The sequence below is a fragment of the Penicillium arizonense genome (genome assembly GCF_001773325.1).
Source record: "Penicillium arizonense strain CBS 141311 chromosome Unknown PENARI_contig016, whole genome shotgun sequence".
In the NCBI taxonomy this organism is placed as follows: Eukaryota; Fungi; Ascomycota; class Eurotiomycetes; order Eurotiales; family Aspergillaceae; genus Penicillium; species Penicillium arizonense.
The window spans coordinates 275,101-297,632 of NW_019173293.1; the positions used below are offsets into that span (position 1 = coordinate 275,101).

At 50.4% G+C, this 22,532-nt stretch overlaps 7 protein-coding genes across 7 annotated transcripts; 4 read left to right on the forward strand and 3 right to left on the reverse strand.

Annotated features, from left to right (window-relative positions):
• Window positions 1–434: 434 nt before the first annotated feature.
• Window positions 435–2,114, forward strand: PENARI_c016G11596 (GTPase GUF1; the record flags this gene model as incomplete). The annotated part of the gene is made up of 2 exons (XM_022634194.1): window positions 435–796; window positions 851–2,114. The coding sequence occupies 2 exons, from the start codon at window positions 435–437 to the stop codon at window positions 2,112–2,114; spliced, it is 1,626 nt and encodes a 541-aa protein (XP_022486035.1).
• A 551-nt stretch (window positions 2,115–2,665) lies between these two features.
• PENARI_c016G08046 (DNA-directed RNA polymerase III core subunit RPO31) lies at window positions 2,666–7,088 on the forward strand (the record flags this gene model as incomplete). Its single annotated transcript, XM_022634117.1, has 2 exons — window positions 2,666–2,760; window positions 2,837–7,088. 2 exons carry the CDS (start codon window positions 2,666–2,668, stop codon window positions 7,086–7,088), a joined length of 4,347 nt encoding a protein of 1,448 aa, XP_022485984.1.
• Window positions 7,089–8,072: 984 nt separating this feature from the next.
• On the forward strand, window positions 8,073–10,252 carry PENARI_c016G10072 (Zn(II)2Cys6 transcription factor; the record flags this gene model as incomplete). Its single annotated transcript, XM_022634157.1, has 5 exons — window positions 8,073–8,251; window positions 8,305–8,863; window positions 8,912–9,291; window positions 9,339–9,665; window positions 9,727–10,252. The coding sequence occupies 5 exons, from the start codon at window positions 8,073–8,075 to the stop codon at window positions 10,250–10,252; spliced, it is 1,971 nt and encodes a 656-aa protein (XP_022485986.1).
• Window positions 10,253–10,730: 478 nt separating this feature from the next.
• Window positions 10,731–11,543, forward strand: bud32 (serine/threonine protein kinase BUD32; the record flags this gene model as incomplete). Its single annotated transcript, XM_022633939.1, has 1 exon — window positions 10,731–11,543. One exon carries the CDS (start codon window positions 10,731–10,733, stop codon window positions 11,541–11,543), a length of 813 nt encoding a protein of 270 aa, XP_022486098.1.
• Window positions 11,544–11,681: 138 nt separating this feature from the next.
• PENARI_c016G12311 (putative gamma-cysteine synthetase regulatory subunit) lies at window positions 11,682–12,672 on the reverse strand (the record flags this gene model as incomplete). The annotated part of the gene is made up of 2 exons (XM_022634208.1): window positions 11,682–12,603; window positions 12,650–12,672. The coding sequence occupies 2 exons, from the start codon at window positions 12,670–12,672 to the stop codon at window positions 11,682–11,684; spliced, it is 945 nt and encodes a 314-aa protein (XP_022485957.1).
• Window positions 12,673–12,842: 170 nt separating this feature from the next.
• PENARI_c016G03343 (aldo/keto reductase) lies at window positions 12,843–14,028 on the reverse strand (the record flags this gene model as incomplete). The annotated part of the gene is made up of 6 exons (XM_022634002.1): window positions 12,843–12,995; window positions 13,058–13,427; window positions 13,525–13,706; window positions 13,772–13,829; window positions 13,880–13,890; window positions 13,957–14,028. 6 exons carry the CDS (start codon window positions 14,026–14,028, stop codon window positions 12,843–12,845), a joined length of 846 nt encoding a protein of 281 aa, XP_022486129.1.
• A 518-nt stretch (window positions 14,029–14,546) lies between these two features.
• Window positions 14,547–21,174, reverse strand: yvc1 (putative potassium ion channel Yvc1; the record flags this gene model as incomplete). The annotated part of the gene is made up of 9 exons (XM_022634090.1): window positions 14,547–15,006; window positions 15,059–18,484; window positions 18,535–18,545; window positions 18,652–18,692; window positions 19,115–19,498; window positions 19,552–19,692; window positions 19,737–20,671; window positions 20,723–21,050; window positions 21,096–21,174. 9 exons carry the CDS (start codon window positions 21,172–21,174, stop codon window positions 14,547–14,549), a joined length of 5,805 nt encoding a protein of 1,934 aa, XP_022486125.1.
• Window positions 21,175–22,532: the final 1,358 nt, after the last annotated feature.

A 22,532-nucleotide genomic window follows, 5' to 3' on the forward strand; every position in this document is an offset into this window, starting at 1 on the left:
ACGCCGGAATACTTTATCTCGACCGCATTACCATTTGCTTCTATGCCACAGAAGTCCCAATGCGAGGATGTCTGCGGTTAGGCCGATGGTTGAGCGCAGCGCCGAGATGCCAGGCCGCTAGCCTTCAACCACCAATTGGCTTTCCATCCTTAAGATACAACCGATTGTTCTCTACGTCGAGGACATGTTTTGCACGCTCAAAAATAACGCCGATCAAATTGGATACAAATCTCGAACAACGAATCTCCGCGATCCCAATTGAACGCTATCGCAATTTCTGCATTGTCGCCCATGTCGACCATGGCAAAAGCACACTCTCCGACCGACTCCTCGAGCTGACGGGCACTATCAAAGCTGGAATGAACAAGCAAGTTTTGGACAAACTCGATGTTGAGCGAGAGCGAGGAATCACAGTCAAAGCACAAACGTGTACGATGATTTATAATTACAAGGGCGAGGACTACTTGTTACATCTGGTGGATACTCCAGGCCATGTGGATTTCCGTGCAGAGGTGTCGCGAAGTTATGCCAGCTGCGGTGGTGCCATTCTCTTGGTGGATGCCAGTCAAGGTGTCCAGGCGCAAACGGTTGCCAACTTCTATTTGGCGTTTGCGCAAGGCCTCGAGCTGATTCCTATCCTCAACAAGGTTGACTTGCCATCTTCGGATCCAGAGCGGGCTCTGGAGCAGATGAGGAGCACTTTTGAGATTGACACGGAGAACGCGGTGATGGTTTCGGCCAAGACTGGATTGAATGTTCCAGCTGTGCTACCGACAGTCGTGGAGAAAATTCCCGCGTAAGTTCAAACTGGGCCTACGTGATCAAATGATTTTTTACTGACTTTCTTTAGACCTATTGGCGATACTCAAAAACCTCTTCGCATGCTGCTTGTGGATTCTTGGTACGACTCCTACAAGGGCGTGATTTTGTTAGTCCGTGTGTTCGACGGCGAGGTGCGTGCAGGCCAGCAACTCGTCTCATTTGTTACGGGACTCAAGTACTATGTGGGCGAAGTTGGCATTATGTATCCAACCGAGACCGCGCAAACTGTCCTCCGTGCAGGCCAGGTCGGTTACATCTACTTCAACCCAGGCATGAAGCGGAGTAAAGAAGCCAAGATCGGCGATACCTTCACCAGGGTTGGCTCAGAAAAGCTCGTAGAGCCTTTGCCGGGTTTCGAAGAGCCAAAGTCGATGGTCTTCGTCGCAGTATATCCAGTGAATGCGGATCATTTCGAGCACTTGGAAGACAGCATCAACCAGCTCATCCTGAATGACCGAAGTATCACCGTGCAAAAAGAGTCGTCTGAGGCTTTAGGCGCCGGGTTCCGCATGGGATTCTTAGGCACTCTCCATTGCTCCGTGTTCGAGGACCGTCTCAGGCAAGAGCACGGCGCCAGTATCATCATTACACCTCCTTCCGTCCCGGTTAAGGTCGTGTGGAAAGATGGCGCCGAGGATATTATCACAAATCCAGCTAAATTCCCCGATGACGATAGCGTCCGGCTCAAGGTTGCGGAGGTCCAAGAGCCCTATGTTTTGGTCACCTTGACATTCCCGGAAGAATACCTAGGAAAGGTCATTGAGCTTTGCGAAGCCAACCGAGGCGAGCAAATTAGCATTGAATATTTTACTACGACGCAGGTCATCATGAAGTATGAACTGCCTCTAGCGCACTTGGTTGATGACTTCTTCGGAAAACTGAAAGGAGGCACCAAGGGCTACGCCAGTCTGGACTACGAAGAATCCGCATGGCGAGCAGGTAACATTGTCAAGCTGCAGCTTCTGGTCAACAAAGAGCCCGTGGATGCTGTAGCACGAATCATGCATTTGAGCCAGGTGAACCGACAAGGAAGAATTTGGGTTACCAAGTTCAAGGAGCACGTCGACCGACAGCTCTTCGAGATCATCATCCAAGCTGCTGTTGGCAAGAAGATTATTGCGCGTGAGACCATCAAGCCATACCGTAAGGACGTTTTGGCCAAGCTGCATGCCAGTGATGTGAGTCGGCGCCGCAAGCTGCTTGAGAAGCAAAAAGAAGGCCGCAAGAGGCTGCGGGCCGTTGGAAATGTGGTGATCGAACATAAGGCATTCCAAGCATTCTTGGCTAAATAGGCAAAAAAAAACGCCAAATAAAGATGTAAAATAAAGATGTAAAATAGCAAATGAAATGTACAATACAACAGGGGCCATAAGTCCTTTCGTACCCCTACCTTATATATGATCTAGATGAGTAACAAGAGGCACCCGAAATGGGCAAAACAGAGGTGAAAAAAATAAAGCCAAAGCAGGGCTAAAACAATATATAAAATGTTACACTCACTTTCAGGCTTTCGCATAAAAACTGTCCAATACTTCATAGCACCGTGTGCACATTTATGACTCTTGTTGTATACATGCAGTGTGACAGCGGTGAGAGCTTCGCCGGCAGAAAAAAAGTTCGTGTCGGACCCCGCCAACAACTTCTTTCTCTGCTCATCTCCAATTCCGCTCACCGTGTCTCAGAGTCCTCGATCAAGCTCTGTAGCTTATATCTAGGAAACCTACGGACAAGGGACTCGGTGATATCATTTTGAACCTTCAATTTGGTTCTTGCGGCTGACACCCGCCCATGCCGATCGCATCTCTTTGAGTCACCCTGCCATGCTCCGCATTTGACGACGGCGATGCAGCCTCCAGAGGGTGCGCAGGTTGACCTGGGCAAGGCCCAGGTCATTGATCGCGTTCCTAAAGTGATTAAGGAATTGAAGTTTGGTGTCTTGTACGCAGTTGTTCCACAAGCGCTTGACGCAATGGTTGGTTGTGAATCGATCGCTAATGAAGACTCGTGTTCGCAGAACCAACGATGATATTGTCGGCCAAGCCGTGGTGGAGGTTTCCGATCGAAAGTTCTTCGACCTAGACCAAGCCCGAACAGTGGTTGCACATGGACCTCTCGACCAGCGTATGGGTATCTCGAATAAGACCGACGCTTGCGCAACATGCGGAAACAACCTCAAAGACTGTAATGGTCATTTCGGCCATGTGAGGCTCGTCCTTCCTTCTTTCCACGTCGGTTATTTCAAGCGCGTTATTAGCATTCTGCAAGAAATTTGCAAGGAATGCTCCCACATCCTACTCCCCGAGGCCGAGCGCCGTGCTTTCCTTCGTGAGATGCGTCGCCCTGGCCTCGATAACCTACGGCGGAACCAGATTGCGAAGCGAATTAATGAACGTTGCCGGAAAACTCGTGAGTGTGGAAATTGTGGAGCAATCAACGGTGTCGTGAAGAAGACTGGAACAAGCGCCTTAAAGATCACACACGACAAGTTCCGCGCATTCAACGCCTCCACGTCCGTCAAAAAGCAGACTCCTATTAGCAAGGATGTGTTCGACAACTCTTTCGCCGAGGCAAGAAGCGCGAATGCGGAGGTTGAGAAACATTTTAAAAAGGCACAGGATGACCTGAATGCTCTTCGCGTGCTGAAGCTTTTCAAGAAAATGTCCGACTCCGACTGTGAGTTGATCGGTATGAACCCAAAGGAGGCACGTCCGGAGATGTTCCTCTGGCAATTCATTCCAGCTCCTCCCGTTTGTATTCGACCTTCAGTGGGACAAGATTCTGCGTCTACGGAAGATGATTTGACAGCTAAGCTGGGTGATATTGTGCAGAGCAACATCAACCTTAAGAATGCTTTGCTCAAGGGCGCTCCGGTTCAAACCATCATGGAGTGCTGGGACTATATGCAGCTCCAGATCGCTGTCTACATCAACAGCGATGTGCCTGGTCTCAATAAAGCCGATCTTGGAAAGCCAATCCGAGGCTTCGTTCAACGATTGAAAGGAAAGCAAGGTCGTTTCCGTGGTAACTTGTCCGGAAAGCGTGTTGATTTCTCTGGCCGAACTGTTATTTCACCTGATCCTAATTTGCGTGTCGATGAGGTTGCTGTTCCAGAGCTAGTGGCGAAGAACATGACCTATCCTGAAGTTGTGACCAGATATAACAAAGAGAAACTGCAACAACGTGTGGCAAATGGAAGCTCAAAATGGCCCGGAGCGAACATGATCGTCAAGAAAGGAAACGGATTCAAGCAGATGCTCAAGTTCGGTAATACCCAGTGGATGGCCGACCAACTGCAAGAGGGTGATATGGTCGAGCGTCATATCGAGGATGGCGACATCGTGCTGTTCAATCGACAGCCTTCCCTTCACAAGCTCAGTATTCTATCTCACTTTGCCAAAGTCCGGCCTCATAGGACATTCCGTCTGAATGAATGTGTCTGCAATCCTTACAACGCAGATTTCGACGGAGACGAAATGAACCTTCACGTGCCGCAGACGGAAGAAGCGAGAGCAGAGGCGATGGAGCTTATGGGTGTGAAGAATAACTTGGCTACTCCTAAGAACGGCGAGCCTATCATTTCCGCCATTCAGGATTTCATTAGTGCCGCCTACATGTTGAGCAGCAAGGACAATTTCTTCAACCGTGCCGCTTTCACCCAGATCTGTCTCTACATGCTTGGCCCCGAAACGCGATTCGACCTCCCTCCGCCATCGGTTATGAAGCCCCAGATGCTGTGGACTGGTAAACAAGTCTTCAACATTCTTATGCGCCCTAACAAGGATGATCCCGTCATGGTCAACCTTGATGCCGCATGTCGTGAATTCAAGATGCCCAAGGATGGCCGACCAAAGGACTTGGATCCCAATGATGGCTGGCTCGTCATCCGTAACTCAGAAGTTATGTGTGGTGTGATGGACAAGTCTACGATCGGTTCCGGAAAGAAGGACAACGTTTTCTACATTATGCTCAGAGATTTCGGTCCACCGGCAGCCGCCGAAGGCATGAATCGTTTGTCAAAACTTTCTGCCAGATGGTTCACCAACATGGGTTTCTCGATTGGTATCACAGATGTCTATCCCAGTGCAAGGCTAGTTCAGTCGAAAAATGACCTGGTTGAAGCAGCCTACGCAAAGTGTGACGAAGTCATTGCCCAGTACAAGGCCGGCACCCTGGAAAAGTACCCTGGATGTGACGAACTGCAGACTATGGAGAACCAGATTTCTGGTATTCTCAGTAAGGTCCGTCAGCAAGCCGGTGACGAGTGTATTGCGCAGCTCAGCAAGTACAACTCGCCCCTAATCATGGCTACATCTGGCTCCAAGGGCTCCAGTATCAACGTCTCCCAGATGGTTGCTCTTGTCGGTCAGCAAATTATTGGTGGACAGCGTGTGCAGGACGGCTTCCAAGACCGTACCTTACCGCATTTCCCGAAGAATGCGCGTCAGCCCCCGTCGAAGGGTTTCGTTCGCAACAGTTTCTTCTCTGGTCTCGAGCCTCAGGAGTTCATTTTCCACGCCATGTCCGGTCGTGAAGGTCTGGTCGATACAGCTGTCAAGACCGCCGAAACTGGTTACATGTCTCGTCGTCTGATGAAGTCTCTGGAAGATTTGTCGTCAATGTACGATGACACCGTTCGGAACTCGTCTGCTGCCATTGTCCAGTTCCAATACGGTGACGACAAACTGGATCCTGTGGATATGGAGGGTAAGGCTAAGCCTGTCTACTTCGATCGGACTTTCATTCACTCCGAGTCTACTACCTACAACAACGACGAGCGAAGTCTGTTGCCGGCTGAGATCATGGAGGTGTGCGAAGAGATGCTTGGCAAGGAGCGTGCGAAGCTACAGCGCAAGGACTTGCTAGGCAATGATCTTGCGTACATGGACCGCAGTGACCATGGTATTGATCAATTCGAGAGTGCCCGTGATTTCCTTGACTCGATCCAGGAATACGTGCAAACCAAGGCCGACAAGTTGATCTCTCGTGGTGGCGATATTGATCCCTCCGACGAGCGCAGCCGTAAAGCTTTGGATCACACCGGCAAGCTGACAAACACAACGCTGAGAGCCTTCATTACTGCTTGTCTATTGAAGTACAAGAAGGCCCAGGTCGAACCCGGTCATGCTGTTGGTGCCGTTGGCGCCCAATCTATCGGTGAGCCCGGAACGCAGATGACGCTGAAAACTTTCCATTTTGCTGGTGTCGCCGGTATGAGTATTACCCAGGGTGTTCCTCGTATTAAGGAAATTATCAACGCATCGAGAGAGATCAGTACTCCCGTTGTTTCTTGCGACCTGGTCAACAAAGAGTCTGTCGCAGCCGCTCGCATTGTCAAGGGACGAATTGAAAAGACCTACCTCGCAGACATCATTCACTCTATCACGGAATGCTGGAACAAGGATGATGCCTATCTCAAGGTTCATGTCAATCAACAGACGATTGACGATCTGCAACTTGATATCAAGACTTACCAGATCGCCGAAACTATCAAGACCCACAAGCGCTTCAAGGCAAGCGATCTTAAGTTTTCATGCTCCAGATACACGATCAAGATCTTTATGGATCTTGATCCGGCCAGCAAAGCAGGCCTTTCTAAGACCGAGATCGCAGCTACGAGTGTTGATCCCTTCCTGCGCCTCAAGCATCTGAAGCGCATCCTTCCTCATATACAAATTCTGGGTCACCCACGCGCTACCCGTGCCATCATTCGAACGGACGAGACATCCACGACCAACACTCTGCTCGTGGAAGGTTACGGTTTGAGGGAGTGTATGACTACTACGGGTGTAGATGGACTTCACACCAAGACCAACAACGTTATGGAAGCTCGGGAGGTTCTAGGTATCGAGGCAGCTCGAAGCACTATCATCACTGAAATCAGTGAAGTTATGAAGGACATGGACATCGATCCTCGTCACATGCAGCTCCTAGCAGACGTCATGACTTACAAGGGTGAAGTCCTGGGTATCACTCGTTTCGGTCTTGCCAAGATGCGAGACTCGGTGCTTCAGCTTGCTTCATTCGAGAAGACTGCCGACCACCTCTTTGACGCCGGTGGTCTTGGTCGCACCGATCTTATCGAGGGTGTTTCGGAATGTATCATCATGGGCAAGACGGTGGGACTGGGCACAGGTGCCATGGAGGTTGTGCGCAAGTTGAACTTCTACGAAGGGCAGATTGGCCCGCGCAAAACCGTATTCGAAGACACCTGGTCTGAACTTTGCGATGCCCCTCTGGCACGGAGGCCTAAGAGGAAGGTTCGGTGAAGTTGACCTATGACTCTGTATCCAACCTATCAGCATTACCTTGGCGTTTGAATTTGCCATTTTGGCGCCGGTCTGGACCCTGTTCCCCGGCTTGTACATGTACTCAGACTACTGGCGATGAGCGTTAGTGAATTTGATGACGACCTGACACAATAGTTTCCTTGTTCCGTGCTATAGAGAGGTTCGGATTGTATTTGATAGTCATCTGAGACCTGGAGAGACTCTCAACATAAGCTCAATTCAACAGTAGGGTCACATCGGTCCCATGATGAGAAGGTTGGGGTGTGTGCAGGCGTGAAGCTAATTTCCAACTCGACTGTAGACGATCCCAGGTACAAGCTTCTCTTCCCTCCCAGGTTATATTCAAAAATCAAAAGCCTTTACATTTACACAAACGTTCACAGCATCTCACAACCCTAACCCCCCGGAATGTCTCGGATCCTGAGACTTCAAGTACCCTCCCAACCCTCTGGAACAGCAAAAAGCTTCCTAAGTGAGGCGCTGCAAATGATCGAAAAGAGAAATGGAGGCTTGATGGGCTCGAGTGACTTCGGAAAGCTCCCCAGAAACCCCAAAGGGAACCTTTGGGTACCATCACACACACCCTTGTCCGGAGTCACCAAGGAATTAATCGCCCTCCAATCAGCATCGTGAAACCCCTGAGGCAGCCATGGGGGTTAACCTGACTGGGTTTGGCCATCACATCACGAACGACCGTTCTTTGTTCGCACTGAGTTTTGACTTCATCCGGCCTACGCCACAACCGTTAGCACTCGATCAATCCGGTGCTTTGCGGCCGCCGCGTGTTTCTTTGTCTCCAACCCGAGTTCCAGTGGACAGCCCTCGCGGAGGTATTGCTCCCCTAAGTACGCCCTAATGTCCTTGGGTCACACTTGTTCTTTCGCCCTTCTTCCAATCTCCCCGGCGGCTCCCCGACGTTCCCCGAATTGCATCTTGTATGTCCAGAAAGAGTAAGAGTCTACTATGGAATTTGCCGATCCGAAGTTCGCTAGGAAGCGTGAGATTCGTACACGAGCCCCGACAGCCTGTCAGACCTGTCGGCTGCGCAAGACTCGATGCGACAATGTCAGGCCAACCTGCAGCTACTGTGCTGTGCAGGGAGTCGAGTGCAACTACCCCGAAACCTCACCACAGCAGAACCAGTAAGAAGGAGAAACTGTGGATGAATAGATTGGGCATTGACCTTAGCTTCTAGAACGGGCTTTGACTCCGGAAATCCATCGAACCAGGAGGTCCTCTCGCGCCTGAACCATATCGCCGGTCTGCTGGAGGAGATCAAGTCGGAGGGCGGCTCCACCATATCATCGAGCCGCTCACTCAAAGAATCCTTCTTTGAGCTTGCTATGCAGAACACTAGTCCCTTGACAGAATCATTGTCGGGGAGCAATCCGCATAGCAGCACCACCGCTCCAAGTATTGAGGACCGGGGACCTGATCACGACCCCCGAATTCTCTACATAGCCAGTTCTGGAGAGCACATGCTCCACTGGCCCATCTACAACAAAGTCATAACTGAAGCGGAGAAACATATCCGCTCATTCTTGCTTGACTCGTTGGATAGTCAGCCACCAAGTATCCCGCCTCCCCGGCAGGTAGGGATCGGGCATTTTGTCGATGAGATCCCTAGACTCTGCAAAAAGTACTTTATGATCTGTCATCGAAGAAATCCCATAGTTGACCTCGATATGCTCGAGCGGTATGCCAAGGAAGTCACCGTCCAGGGTCTTGGATGGGACGGTCCATCGTGTCAGGTGGTACGTTGACCATTTGCTTGTAAAGGTCTTAGCTAAATTGCCCTGCAGCTGTTAGCGTGCGCCCTGGCTTCATCTACGTCCTCTAAGTTTGTGCCATTGGCGGACGAGGATATTACTATTGACTTTGATCGGCTCCCGCCGCCACCCATATCAGACGCCAATATGGATCTGGCTGAAACCTATTTCCACGCAGCAAAGCAGAGATTCGGGTTTTTGCACACCTCCCCGACTGACATCCAGTGCTTCCTGCTTGCTGGTAGCTACCACAGACATGCCATGCGCCCTCTGCAGGCCTGGTTCTGTTTCCAGCAAGCGTCCTGCAGGTTAGAGGTTCGGTTGCGGTCTTTGTGTAGAGAACAGTGGACTGCTGATGACAACTACCATAACTTGGAATCTCGTCTGTACTGGTCCTGTATTCAAGCAGAGCAGTAGGTCTCATCTTGTGGTTGGATAATCACATACTAACCATCCACAGTGAAATGCAAAGTGAACTCCCTCTCTGGAGCAGCGGGCTTGAAAGCCTAGGTTATTCGGATCCATTCCCGAAATTCTCCCGCAAAACACCTCCTTCTTTGGACCAGAGGCAGGATGATTCTCAAGACTTTTCAGTCAAACCGGGGTTTGAACTAAGCGGCACCGAAGAAGAAAAGGGGTGGAAATTCTACATCGGATCCATCTGTAACCGCCGAACCACTAATGACCTGCTAGCCGATATGTGGCGGCAGGGGGAGAAAGGCTGGACCAAAGATATCCCCGATCTCTTGAAAAGATCAGCTGCAGCAGAGAATGTTGTGACTTCATGGTATATACTCTCCTGCTCCCCGACTCCCCGAGGACCCACCCATACCCTAACTCGAACATAGGTATCAAATCTCCATCGCGGGAATCCAATCCCCGAAAGACAACCCAGACCTGATGTTCTTCTTTCGGGGCCGGTTCCACATGGCTCTGGAACGGATCTACAGGCCAGCCTTCTACCTAGCAATGCATTTCCAGACCATGCCAACCTTCATAAAGAGGGACAACCAACTGTGGCTGCAAGTGTTCGATCTAGCCCAAAAAGCAGTCGACAACTGCGTCCAGCTAATCCCAAACTACTATTACCAGTTCCGCCACGAGTGGATCTGGAACGTAATCCGCGCCAGCTTCTCCTGCGCCCTGCACATCATCGGCGTCGTGCTATACCAACTCGAGGCTTCGCGGACAGCGGGGACTTGGCAGATGCGCGTGCCGCCCAACTGGGCTGGACTCGTCCGGGTTTCGCTTCGTACATTGAAGCATTGGGCGGCTGAGTCTATTGATATTGAGATTATGAGATCGACTCTTGAGAGGATGTATCAGGGGACGTGTCGGCTGGCTAATGTTCGGCCAGATCTCCATCTGTTGTGATTACAGGGCTTTTTTTCGGGTTCTGTAATGTTTATTACTTTATTACGTGTTGTTTCATGGTGAGACAGATGTTAACCATATACATGTATAGGGTTTGGAGGGATGAGATTTTCTACGTGAATGTTTATGTGGCTATATTATATACTAACTTGCTCGAATTACTTATCAATTTGAGGGTATCTACTTCATTCAATGCCATGTAGTCTGCTTCGACTTTCTCTGTAGTTCAATTGTGAGGTCATAATAAATTGCACTAAAGACCGAAGACTTCTAAGTTACCCATAGCTAAGCTCTCGTTAAGTTGTAACAAACATATCAGCCCATTCAGCGCCGTGGTATTGCTCATAATTATAATTATTGCAATACTATGAATTGGAGAGCAACTGAGTCGCGTATACTCCGAGCCCCACCAGAACTTTTTCTCGAACCTCACAGTTCACCTCACCAACCTCCCTCACATTCCACACACGCCCTCACAATGGAAGACTACAAACCCCCAGCCCTTCCCTCACCCTTCAACAACACAGAACCACCGCCAACCCTCCTCGCCCAAGGCGCCGAAGCACACCTCTACAAAACAACCTCCCTCAACCCCTCCACCCCCGCGGCCCTCAAGATCCGCCCATCAAAACCCTACCGTCACCCAATCCTCGACAGACGCCTAACCCGCCAGCGAATCCTCCAAGAAGCACGATGTCTCGCGAAACTAGTACGAGAAGGCGTATCCGTTCCCGCCCTTCTGGCCCTGGACTGGGAGGGCCACGGCGGCGAGGAAGGCGGGTGGGGCGGCGCCTGGCTGATGATGGAGTGGATTGAAGGCGATCTGGTGCGCGTCGTGCTGGAGCAGTGGGAGGCATGGATGAAAAAGAACCAGGCATCGCTGGACGAGTCGCAGATCGAACAGGAAGAGGCACGGGTGCGCGGCTTACTGAAGAAAATGGGTGCTGCCATTGGTGCGCTGCATAAGGCTGGTGTTGTGCATGGAGATTTGACTACGAGTAACCTTATTCTGCGGCCATTGGCAGGCGCAGATGGTGTTGGGTCGGTTTCTACGGAAGGGGATGTCGTGTTGATTGACTTTGGGCTTGCGTCGCAGAGTGCGCAGGATGAGGACCGCGCGGTGGATCTGTATGTGCTCGAGCGGGCGATTGGGAGTACGCATCCGCGCTCTGAGCCGCTGTTCGATGAGTTGCTGCTTGGTTACCGGGAGAGCTACAAGGGCGCACCTTCTGCGCTGAAGAGACTTGAAGATGTGCGCATGAGAGGTCGCAAGCGAAGTATGCTTGGTTAAAACAGTCTTGTGTGGTCTTGAAGAGGGAAGCAGCCAGATATAATAGATTTGACATACATCCGAGTCAAAACAAAAAGAACGCCACGCTTGTCACGACATAAGTCCCAGTGACGATGCAATGAAACAAAGAAAGAACATTCATGACCGGTCCTTGACACATGTGCCGACATCAGCCGACGCAAAGTACCCCTTGTTTTCGACGACTCCGCGATCCTTGACGACTGCCGTATATTTGACTACCCACTGCGGCTCGACATCGCCTTTAATACCATCGTCAGCGTCAGGCGATGAGGCCAAGATTCCAGCACCCTTCTCCGAAGGACCGAGCAACTCCCGCGTCGTGCCAACCGGAAGGATATCATTGCAGTCATTATGAGTAAGGAGTTGAATCTGCTCTTGTTTCGCATAGAGAATCAAAGACTTGGGAACGACACAGCAATCCTTCAGATTGATCTGATCAACCGAAGGCTTGACCTTGGTATGAGGCAGGAAGCGGGCCAGCCGTTCGCTGCCAAACTCAGCAACGCCCAGCTGCGCAATCATACCCTGCTCATGCAGCGACTCCAGCACACGCCATGTCTGCACCGTGCTATCAAAATCATCCGGCTCGCCGTTGCTCGCTTCGTTATCCTCTTCCTCGCTGTCGTCGTCGGCGTCGAACAGAATGCCGGGGAACGAGACGATCAGTAGATCAATAGACTTGACATGTAGTTCCTTTAATACCAAATCAATTGCCTCTCGCGTGTGTGCGCAGCGCCTTGACGCCGGAATCCCAGGTAGATAGAATAGTTTCACTGTGATATCGTATTGATCGCGCTCTTCCGCTAGTCCAGGTTGTGAGAAATCGATGGCGGGGATATAGAGGGCGTCCTCGCCCTGGTGCGTCCATGAGCTGGCGGGCGGGCGGGAACCGTTTGAATGGCCGTTTCCATTTGTATTTGCCGATTCGATCTGTTGCCAGGCGAGGAAGTTCGACCGGAGCGAATTAATTAGTTCGACGTTTGATTTCTGGGTGAGAGGTTGGCGGATGACGGACTGACGCCCGCCATGCATGAGATTTCTGGGATGGTTAGTGGTAGACTAGTTGGGCGCATGGAACTACTCACGAGCTGGAGAGGATCAACTTCATGATTAAGTTGCTTAATATCTGAAGACTTTGTGGAAAGTTGTGTAGAGAAGAAGTGGGAGGAAACGTTCCCCGCGACCCCTCATGACAAATCTTTAACTCCGGCTGTTCCTCTCTCTCTCTTCCTCTCTTCCTCTCTTTTATATACCTCTATCTACCTACTCTCTCCTTTCTCAATCAGAATCAACAGTCGGATCCCAATCCGTAGGCTCATACTCCCCAGTATCCAACAACTTCATCTCCTCGGCCCCCAACTCAAAGTCAAAAACATCAATATTCTCCCGAATCCGCCCCGGCGTAACAGACTTAGGCAAAGGCACGAATCCCTAACAAATTAGCAATCACTACACAGACACAAACACATGGACACATGGACACCCAAACTCACCATCTGTAAACTCCACCGAATCAAAACCTGCGCCGGCGTCTTCCCGTGCTTCTCCCCGAGAGAAACCAAAACAGGCTCTTGAAGCCTGGTCCCATGCGCCAGAGGCGAATACGCCTCAACAACAATCTTCCTACTCTGCAACCACTCCACGATATCAGAGTGATCCAGCCACGGATGTAGCTCGTATTGACCAACGTCGATTTGGCCGCCTCCGCCGGCTTGGATGTATGCTTCTAGCTCTTCGAGGTGATGGATTCCGTAGTTTGATACGCCGATTGACTTGGCCTTTCCTGCTTTTTGGGCTTCGACTAGGGCGTCCCAGGAGCCGAGGCGCGCTTCTTTGCCGCCGTAGGGTGCGTGAAGGAGGATTCTGGTTGAGGGTATACTTGTTAGAGATCGGTTCAGTGTAGGTTTGGTTGTTGCATATGCGTGCTGGTGATAGTGATAGTGATGTTATTGGTACTTACAGGTCAAAGTATTCCTGTCCGGCTTGTCGTAGACTTGAACTAACAGCTCGCTTGGTGGACTCGTAGCCCATAGACTCAGGCGGGATCTTAGTTGTGAAGAAGATCTCTGAGCGATCTAGCCCGGAGTTCTGGATTGCTGTTCCGCAGGGCTTCTCGTTGCCATACATGATTGCCGAGTCCACCTGGTGTACCAGATTAGCATTGGCTGGGGGTAGTTGTGATTGTGATCAATTGCATGTCAACATACATGGCGAAATCCGATATTGAGAGCTTCTGCGGTGGCCTTCTCGGTCTTCGATGGAGGACTACTCGTAATCAGTAATGTTCAGTTTATATAGAACGGACTGAAACATACATCATGTAGACCTATTCACCATAGTACATTGTCAGCGGTGATCGAGGCTTCTGCGGGGGATGATGATAGCTACTCACGCCATATCCGAGGATGGGGATCTCATGTCCCGATTGTAGTTTGTACTTCGACTGGAGAGTGAGGTTTGACATCTTCTCTTGGGTTGTATTCATATAGCAAAGACGAAAGAAAGAGGTGAAAGGGAAGAGCATATGAGATCATAAGGTGGGGTCGGCGTGTCCGGATGGGGATTGTGTCCGATCTACATAGACTTGTATTGCACTCAATGCTACAACAGGGGTCATAAATGTGTACACGGTGCTATGAAGTATTGGACAGTTTCTAGCGAAAGCCTCGACGTGAGTGTACTGTTTTATATATCGTTTTAGCCCTACCTTGGGCTGTCTTTTTTCACCTCTTTTTTGCCCATTTTCGAGTGCCTCTGGTTAATCATCTAGATCATATAGAGGTAGAGAGGGGCGTGAAAGGACTTATGACCCTTGTTGTATGCCTACATTGATAAAGCTCTGTAAGTGTGACTGAAGATTGAAAGCAAAAAGGCCTCCACTAGAGAAGCGAAATCATGTATTAAATGTCATGCACACAACCACAATTCTAGAAACGTGCAAACCCCCTCTATGTATACATACACAATGGTCAAACCACTACTCTAAACCTTACGCTGCTGCTCCTTCTGGGCCTCAGCCTCAACCTGCTCTTGCAACTTGCGCTCCGACTCGCGTTTCAGCTGGTCGGGGCGACGAACAGCGATATCCTTAGGACGGAAGTCACTGAACAGGTGCTTGAGAACATTCTCAATCAACCAGCATCCACCATAGTCGAAGATCATCAGCACGGTCAGGGTCATCTTGAACTCGTTGGTGAAGGGCACAAGGCGCAGCTTCTCGTTCAGCTCGGGGATGAACTCGGTGGCGCAGGAGAATGCGACACCGGAGGCCGCGACGAGACCCCAGTACATAGCCTTGTTCTCGCGAATAGACTCGCGGAAGGGACGGCCTTGGTAGTTGATCGAGAAGGTGGAGATTTGCTGGATAAGCTGGAGGAGGTAGATGGCGCTGTTCAGGAGGGACGGCTCAAACTCGCCCTCGAGATCGATATCGCTATCTCTTCTATGAGTGTGTTAGTAAGTGTGATTGAAAGGGGGAAACTGGGTCAACGTACGGCTCGTGCTTATAGACATAGTTAGACAGGTAGATCAGAGTCACAATGTGGATGGCGAATTGTCCAAGAACAGATCCAATAATGTAGACGTTGAAGATGTTGGGCTGAGGGCGTTCCTTGGAGAGACCCTCGACGGACTTCGCGCGGGAGATGGACAAGAAGCAAACACTCATCAGCATACCACTGATGGTGACCTGTCCGTCACCGAACTTGATACCGTCCAAGTAAATGACACTCAAACTGTATGCACTAATCAAACAGTTCAAAGCAAGAATCTTGTACATCTGAATCGTAGCAACCAAAGTGCAGCGACCCTGGCGGAGAATGTTCGGGATAGCAATAACGTTGGCCAGCTTGCTGGTGAAAGGAGCAGCAACAGAGGCATCGCCCAGCTTGATAGTGGGGGGCTCGCTGTCATCCAATTCCTGCTCCATCATGGAGGATGTAAGCTTGTCGGCAAGGCCGGCAGCAGCAACCTGGGCCTGCTGCTGTCTCTGCTGCTGGGGGCTCAGGTTCTGGTTCTGCTGCTGCAGAGCCTGTGCACCAGGAGATGTGATAGTCGGGATAGGTTCGGTGCCGGCGGTGATTGCGGCACCCATGCGCTGTGCCTCTCGCTCCATGGCTTTCTCATAGTGAGGGTTGGAGGGGCCAGGGGGATACAGGTGGGCGATGTGCACGGGGACCGGGGGAGCGGGCTGGTTGAATCGTTGCATCATGCTGCACTGCTTCTCGTACAGCTCCTTCATCTTGGTGTTCCGGTAGTGCTCAGCGATCTTGGTAAGGTCCTCCTGAGATCCGTTGAGAAGGGCAACACCAACATGAGCCTGCTTCAGAGCGCCAACGTCATTGGTACCATCACCGCACATCAGGGTGGTGTAGCCAGCATCCTTGAGTCCGAGAAGAATGTCTTCCTTCTGCTTAGGAGACACACGAGCGTAAACCCAGGTGTGACGGAGCAGAGAAGGAAGAGCCTTCTGGCCCTTGAACTTGGCGAGAGCATATCCAGTGATACAGATGTCCTTGGTATTCAGAATCTCCGGGTCGAGGGGCTTAGTGGGATCAACGTCGATGTTGAGCTTGTCATCAATGGTACGCCAGACGATGCGAGTTCCAGAGTTGTCATGCTCGGGGGCATCGAGAATCAGAACCTCACGGTCCACAATCTCAACTTTGCGCGCAACGTGGACTGCAGTCAACGGGTTGTCACCAGTAATCATTACAACACGGTGGCTGCTCTCATTCAGCATACGGACAGACTTGATCGCATCATCCTTCAGGGGGCACTGCAGGACAAGGAAACCACCGAAGATCAGCTCGGACTCAATCTCCTCACGGACGTAGTTGTTCACGCGGCCCTGGGATAGTTCAGACTCAGAGGAAAGGTACTTGTAGGCGAGAGCAAGGACACGGGCACCGTTGCGGGTGAAGTACTTGTAGGTTTCTTCGTAGTTAGGAGGTGTGTTGATCAACATGTTTCCGATAGTCTCTGGGGCACCCTTGACACCAACAAAAGTGGATCTGGTCTTCTTGGAGGTCTTGCGGTCGTTGCTGGTGACGGTTGCGATAGTGCTCTGGCGCTTGAGGGCCGAGGAGAACTGGAATCTTCTCTTGATCTGAACAGACTCGACGTTGCGGCCAGCGATGATCGGGGCGTTACCCTTGGAAGAAAGGGTGTCGTTCTTTCCAAGAGTCCAGCGGAGCCATTCCAAAGTAGCCTTCTCCATGGGATCACCAACAACGTCACCCTCGTCCAACTTCACCAATGCGTGAGCACTGGCGAGAATAAGAGTGGTTTCAGCTCCAGCAGCAGAGGCCTGGGCCAATTCGGTGTGAGCACCATCGGCTTCGACCTTAGAACCAGCCTCACCCAAAGTGAGTCCAGCAATACCATCAACAACAAGGTCTTCTCCAGTGAGAGTACCGGTCTTGTCGAAGCAAGCCACATCAACACGTCCAGCGAAGGGAATACGGAAGGGCTCAGTGCAGAAAATAGCGAACTTGCTCAAAGCAGCAAGACTGGTGTTGACAGCCAGGCTCAGTTCCATAGGCAGTTCGGGAGGAACAACACTCGTGATAATGAGGACACAGTCCAGAAGAAGCTTGGAGCGCTTGCGGTCCCGGATAACACCCTCCTGCCACACGTACCAAGAAGCGGCAATCGCGAAGATAAGAAGGAAGAGAATGAACAAGAGAGCCTCAGCGTTGTTGGCGGAGACACGCTCAGTCGAGTAGATCATGGTGCGAACCAGGCTACCCTGGCTAGTCTCGAAACCGGTCTTGACAACTACACCCAAGGCGCCATTGTCCGGGGGCATGGTAATGTTGCTAGCCAGGTTCTTCTGGGACGAATCGTTGCCGGCGTTGGGGTGGGTAACCTGGAGAACCTTGGTTCCACCGTGCACAAATGACAGCTTATCCAATCCATCCGGTTCAATCAAGTCATCGCCGGGGCGGAGCTGGACGGATTCCTTCAGGAGGGGAGTACTCTCACCAGAAAGCATGGCCTCGTTGACAATGACACTGCCTTCAATCAGGAGAATATCACAAGCAACACCACTGTCCTCCTTGGTACGGTTGACAGACATGAGATCGCCGGGGAGGAGCTTGTCGCTGGTGATTTCCTGCCACTTGCGCTCGCGGTACACCCAGACATCATAAGGCTTGATGCTCATTCCACGGAACTCGTTCAAGGTCCTCTGGCGCTGCCACACAACGGTGCTCTCGAAAGCAACGAGCATGAACAGCGTGAAGAGCGAGTAGTACCAGTATTCATCGAGCATCCACAATCCAACACAGAAGATCTGGAAGACGAAGAAAGGCGCAACGGCGTGCTCCTGGAAGAGCTCGAGGAATCCGGGAACAGGAATATCAAAGGTGTTATCGCCATAGTGGTGTTGGATGCGGTCAATTTCGGCCTTCGACGTGAAACCCTCGGTCAGCTGGAAAGTCTTCAGAGCCGGCTTCGGTTCGGCATCGAGGACGTAAGAGAGCGGGGCGAAGGTGCGAGTCTCAGGGTAGAACAGGAAACGGCGCTTCTGGAAGAGGAACGAGAGGGTCTTCTTAGGGCCAGCGTTCTCGTTGATCAAGGTGCAGATCTCGGCGGAACCGGCATTAGTGATGGGGACCACCTTGATAAGCCGGGCAGAGTCGACAGATTTGGCGCGGGTAGTAGTGAAGAGAGTGTTGATGTCGATGTTCCACTTGGTCATCAACCAGGTGAGCGACTGGATCGTGATGATAGACCCCGCCCAGACGAAGGTCCATTCCTGTCCCTGAATGTAGGTGTCATAACGCTCGGGGGAGAGATAGAAGGCGAAAAAGACGGGCCAAATAATGAGAAATGGCCAGACGTATACGTGCAATTGCCAAGGAAGCGGGTTATGCAACGAGGCATATTGGATCTGAGGGTCGTCTACGAGCTTTGCCCTGCATGTTGTTAGTCCCCAGATTTTCGGGAGTTTCAGCGCGAAACTCACATTTTGGCAATCTAGTGACCACGGTCAGGGTCAGACAAAACCAACCTAAAGACTCATAGGAAAAAAAGAAAGTAAGGGTCCAGTGAAGGAAGTGCCCAAGTTATCAGAAGAAGCCACCTTTGGATACTGCGGTTCCAGAGGGTTCGCCGCTTGATGCGCTAGTGTTATGTCAGCTGGGCGGTGGTCTGGCTCATGTAGCACTTTTCTGCTGCCCTCTTCAACAGCCCGGCCGGGCTAGCTCAATCGGTAGAGCGTAAGACTCTTAATCTTAAGGCTGCGGGTTCGACCCCCGCGTTCGGCTATTCCTAAACACCGTCCACGAGTGAGCGTTTCTTTTTTTTTTCTTGCTTTTTTTCTTTACAACTATTGTATCGAGTTTAACGTTATATGAGTTAGTATTTTATTTGATATTTCCAAAGAATACCATTGAGTTCATGCTTCGAAAATGTAATAACTAGGTTTCGTCTGTATCAAGGCAAACACAAGCAAACTGTAAATGTATATCCACCAGAATCATTTGCACATTACCGATGTATATTTCATTCCTCTACGTCTTAGTCGTCACCATCCGCCTTCTTACTTTTCACATTACCCTGAGTCAATGCCTTAACCATCTCCGTCAAAGCCTCGACCTGTTTCTTTAGTTCCCTGATCTCATGTGTGCAACTATCAACCTTGATATCGGGAGTCGATTCAACCACTTGCTGTTTCCAAGTATCATCAAGGTCAAAATCAATACCCTCAGCCACATGCTCCCATTCCTGGGCGCAGTCATCATCCTCTCCACCGCGGCGGCGATTATGCCGAATTCGATGGGCCTGATGGGTTTCCACCCAGGCCGTACCGACGAGCAGAGGCGAATAAATTACGCCCATAACAAAGTCGTTCAGCTTGGCGTAGGATTCCTTCGACATCCACCATTCAAATGGGGCCACCAGACATAAAATCTCGATGAGGTTGAATGCTAACATCGAAATTAGTAACCTTGATTGACATGACCTTGGGTTAAACACGTACGTGGTATGAAGACGTTCTCGTCTGGGGCGCGGACAAATTGCATTGTCTTCTGCGCGAAGATCGCCATGTACTCATCAGTCGCATTGCCGGAAATGTCTTCATATGCGCTGTTGTACAAGGCGATGAGAATATTCAACAGAACTGACAAGGTTAGCTAGCCCACATCAAAAGGAAGTAAACCATACTAGTCATGACAATGAAGTTAAACACGTAGTAAAGGATGATGCCAAAAGGGAACGCAAACTCCTGGAAAGTGTCGAACTCAGGACTTTGCATGATACTATTTACCATTCCCTGGAGAATGTTCTGATGGATGGGAACATCGGCATCAACTTGAGCCATGCCAATAAATGCCTGGAAGAAACCAGCCATAACCACGAACAGCAAAGCAAAAAAGATCAAACTCTCCTTCATCATGACCCGCAGAACCACAAACATGGCCCCGAAAAAGCGGAAAGAGTCGAGGTAAAGCATCATGCGCATCCAGAACATAGGTCCCGCAAAAGCCAAGAAGTTATAGCTGAGCTGGTTGTACAGCTGCCGTTGTTCATCCTGCGTAGAGGGCGAATGTGCCAATGCCACAAATCGTAGAACAAGTGAAACCACAAGAATCGCATAGAGGGTTGAGTTAAAGGCATTCCAAAATTCGAGGTAATTCCATCCAACTTTCCAGAACTTGATAATCTCGTCACAGACGAATGCGAGAGTCATACAGTAAAGAATGCCTTCTGCAATATCTAGATCACCGGTTGGGTTCACAGTGTTGATCACTGCAGTATAAACTGCAAGGTAAATCAATGAGAATAAGATCTGGCAGACATTCTGGTACAGAGGAGTCCTCATGCGATCAGGGTGGAAATGAGCCCAATAGCTGGTGTTGGACTTCCCCTGATAATCGACAAAGTTAGTTGGATTACCCTCTTCCTGACAGATCCAGCCCCTCCACAGATACTGAATACATTTCTGGTAGCCAGAAGAGCTGATGATCCTCAAGGCGTGGAGATCCACCGATCGTTCAATGACATTGGCGGGATCAGTCTCCACCCCCTCACTAAAGATAGAGTATCGTTTGAGCAGAATGTCTCTGAGCAAGTAATCCTGATTCTGCTCGGACTCGATACTGTAGATGGTAAGTGACTGTTAAACATGGATATTGCCAGGGGAGTAGTACATGCGCTTGGCAATGACCTCGCAAGCCACAGCTCGAACCTCGTGCAGATCGGAATCCCACAGCTCAACTGTAGATTGAATCTTGAACCATCGCACACAAACTAGAAGGCAATAAACCACACAGGCTTTGTAGTCATCACCACCGGCTTTCCTGGCAGTCGCAACCACAGCGTCGGTTATGATACGACTGTTTGGGGCGGTCAAGACACTGTGCTCGACCTCGAACGAGACCACCTGTTCAATTTGGTATTTCAATCGGAGTGCAACCTTTGCAATCTCCCTTGAAGTGCCAGATGGCTGCGACTCATCGGCAGCGTAGGCGGGCAGCACTGAGAGAGATTAGCGGTGTTCCACGACGCATGTTTGTGACGTACGTCGACGACGTTCCACCTCGACGCGGTGTCGCGCCCTGCCTGTATCGGCACCCGAGAAAAATGTCCTCCAATGGCCCATTTTGCTTGAGTGTAGAAGAATAGCAAAGGGCAGCCTGCCGAAAGTCGGGTTTCTTGACAATAGGATATGAAACGATAAATGTCAATGTTATTCGTAGATGAAGGACGGAGAGAGAGAGACTCGGTACGCGAGCTCGCTAGCTGTCATAACGCTCAGTTCTATTCGTCACGGGATCAATGATCTCAATAAAGTTAACGGTCGGCGAGTCTAGGTTCAGTTCCATGGTCGGGTGTTTGGTCTATGCTATAATAAACCTATCATGTGCTTCGACGAGTATATCCCGTTAAGGTGCCGAAAGCTCTCCTATCTAAATAGAGGAACGGATATATTTCCTACTAAAGTCTCACTTTAGACCTCACTTTTTACCTCACTTTATTTCTCACTTTACTTCTCACTTCATTTCTCACTTCACGTCTCACTTCACTTTAACTAAGTAACTATAAAAGCACCATCCCTAGCCTAAAGCTCTTCTCCGTAAGTCTTTCCATCCTAAAACCTTTCTCCTCCCTAACTTTTTTATCCTACACAACATGGAGGAACCAAACACCGACGTCACTGTCATTAGCGATAACAGCATTGTTAGTACTGGCATCAAATAGCCTATGTCGCACAATAAGCCTATCCCAAAGATCGAGGACGGCAACGAAATCGATCTCGATCTGACACATATCAGAACACCCAACAAGCCAACCGAACGAGCCGCTAAGCGTGTCAAGGTCGCAGAACTGATGGATATGGCAACATCAAAGGCCACACCAAGGAAACGGACACTCCCACCACCAAGGAGTGAGAACGACGCCATATTAATACCAAAGCATGGATATAGGGCAGCAAGCTACAGAAAAATCAAGTTATGGATTATGGGACAGTCTGGAAGCGAGGACGCTTTTAATGGAAGGGCAGAGATGTGACGATTGGCGGTGAGACTGGGCAGAAAGCCACGCATGTAGCCAGCTAGCTCCATAGCGAATAGGATCATCTTCTTATTCTCCTTTGCTCTCACAGGAACTGTATAACTTGGAGGTTATTGAATTGGATTACATGGGAATATGTTGGCATGACTCTAAAAGCATCACTGGCATTGAACGTCTCGGTTGCATCACATATGTACATCAGAACTTGCTTCGTGCAGACCGTCTTGGTAGACGCCGAGCACGAAGATTTGACCGCAATTGCATGCAGCGCATACATGGGCGTGGATAGATCCTTCCCAGACCCGAGGTGCAGGCGACTGCCCTTGAAGGGCGAGTTCTGACTGCAATCCTTCTAGCACACTGAGCCAACGAGCCCTTCCCACAAATGTGCAAGCTTTTTTTTCTATCCGTGGTGGGCCAACTCTCCTCAGACTCTGATTCCCT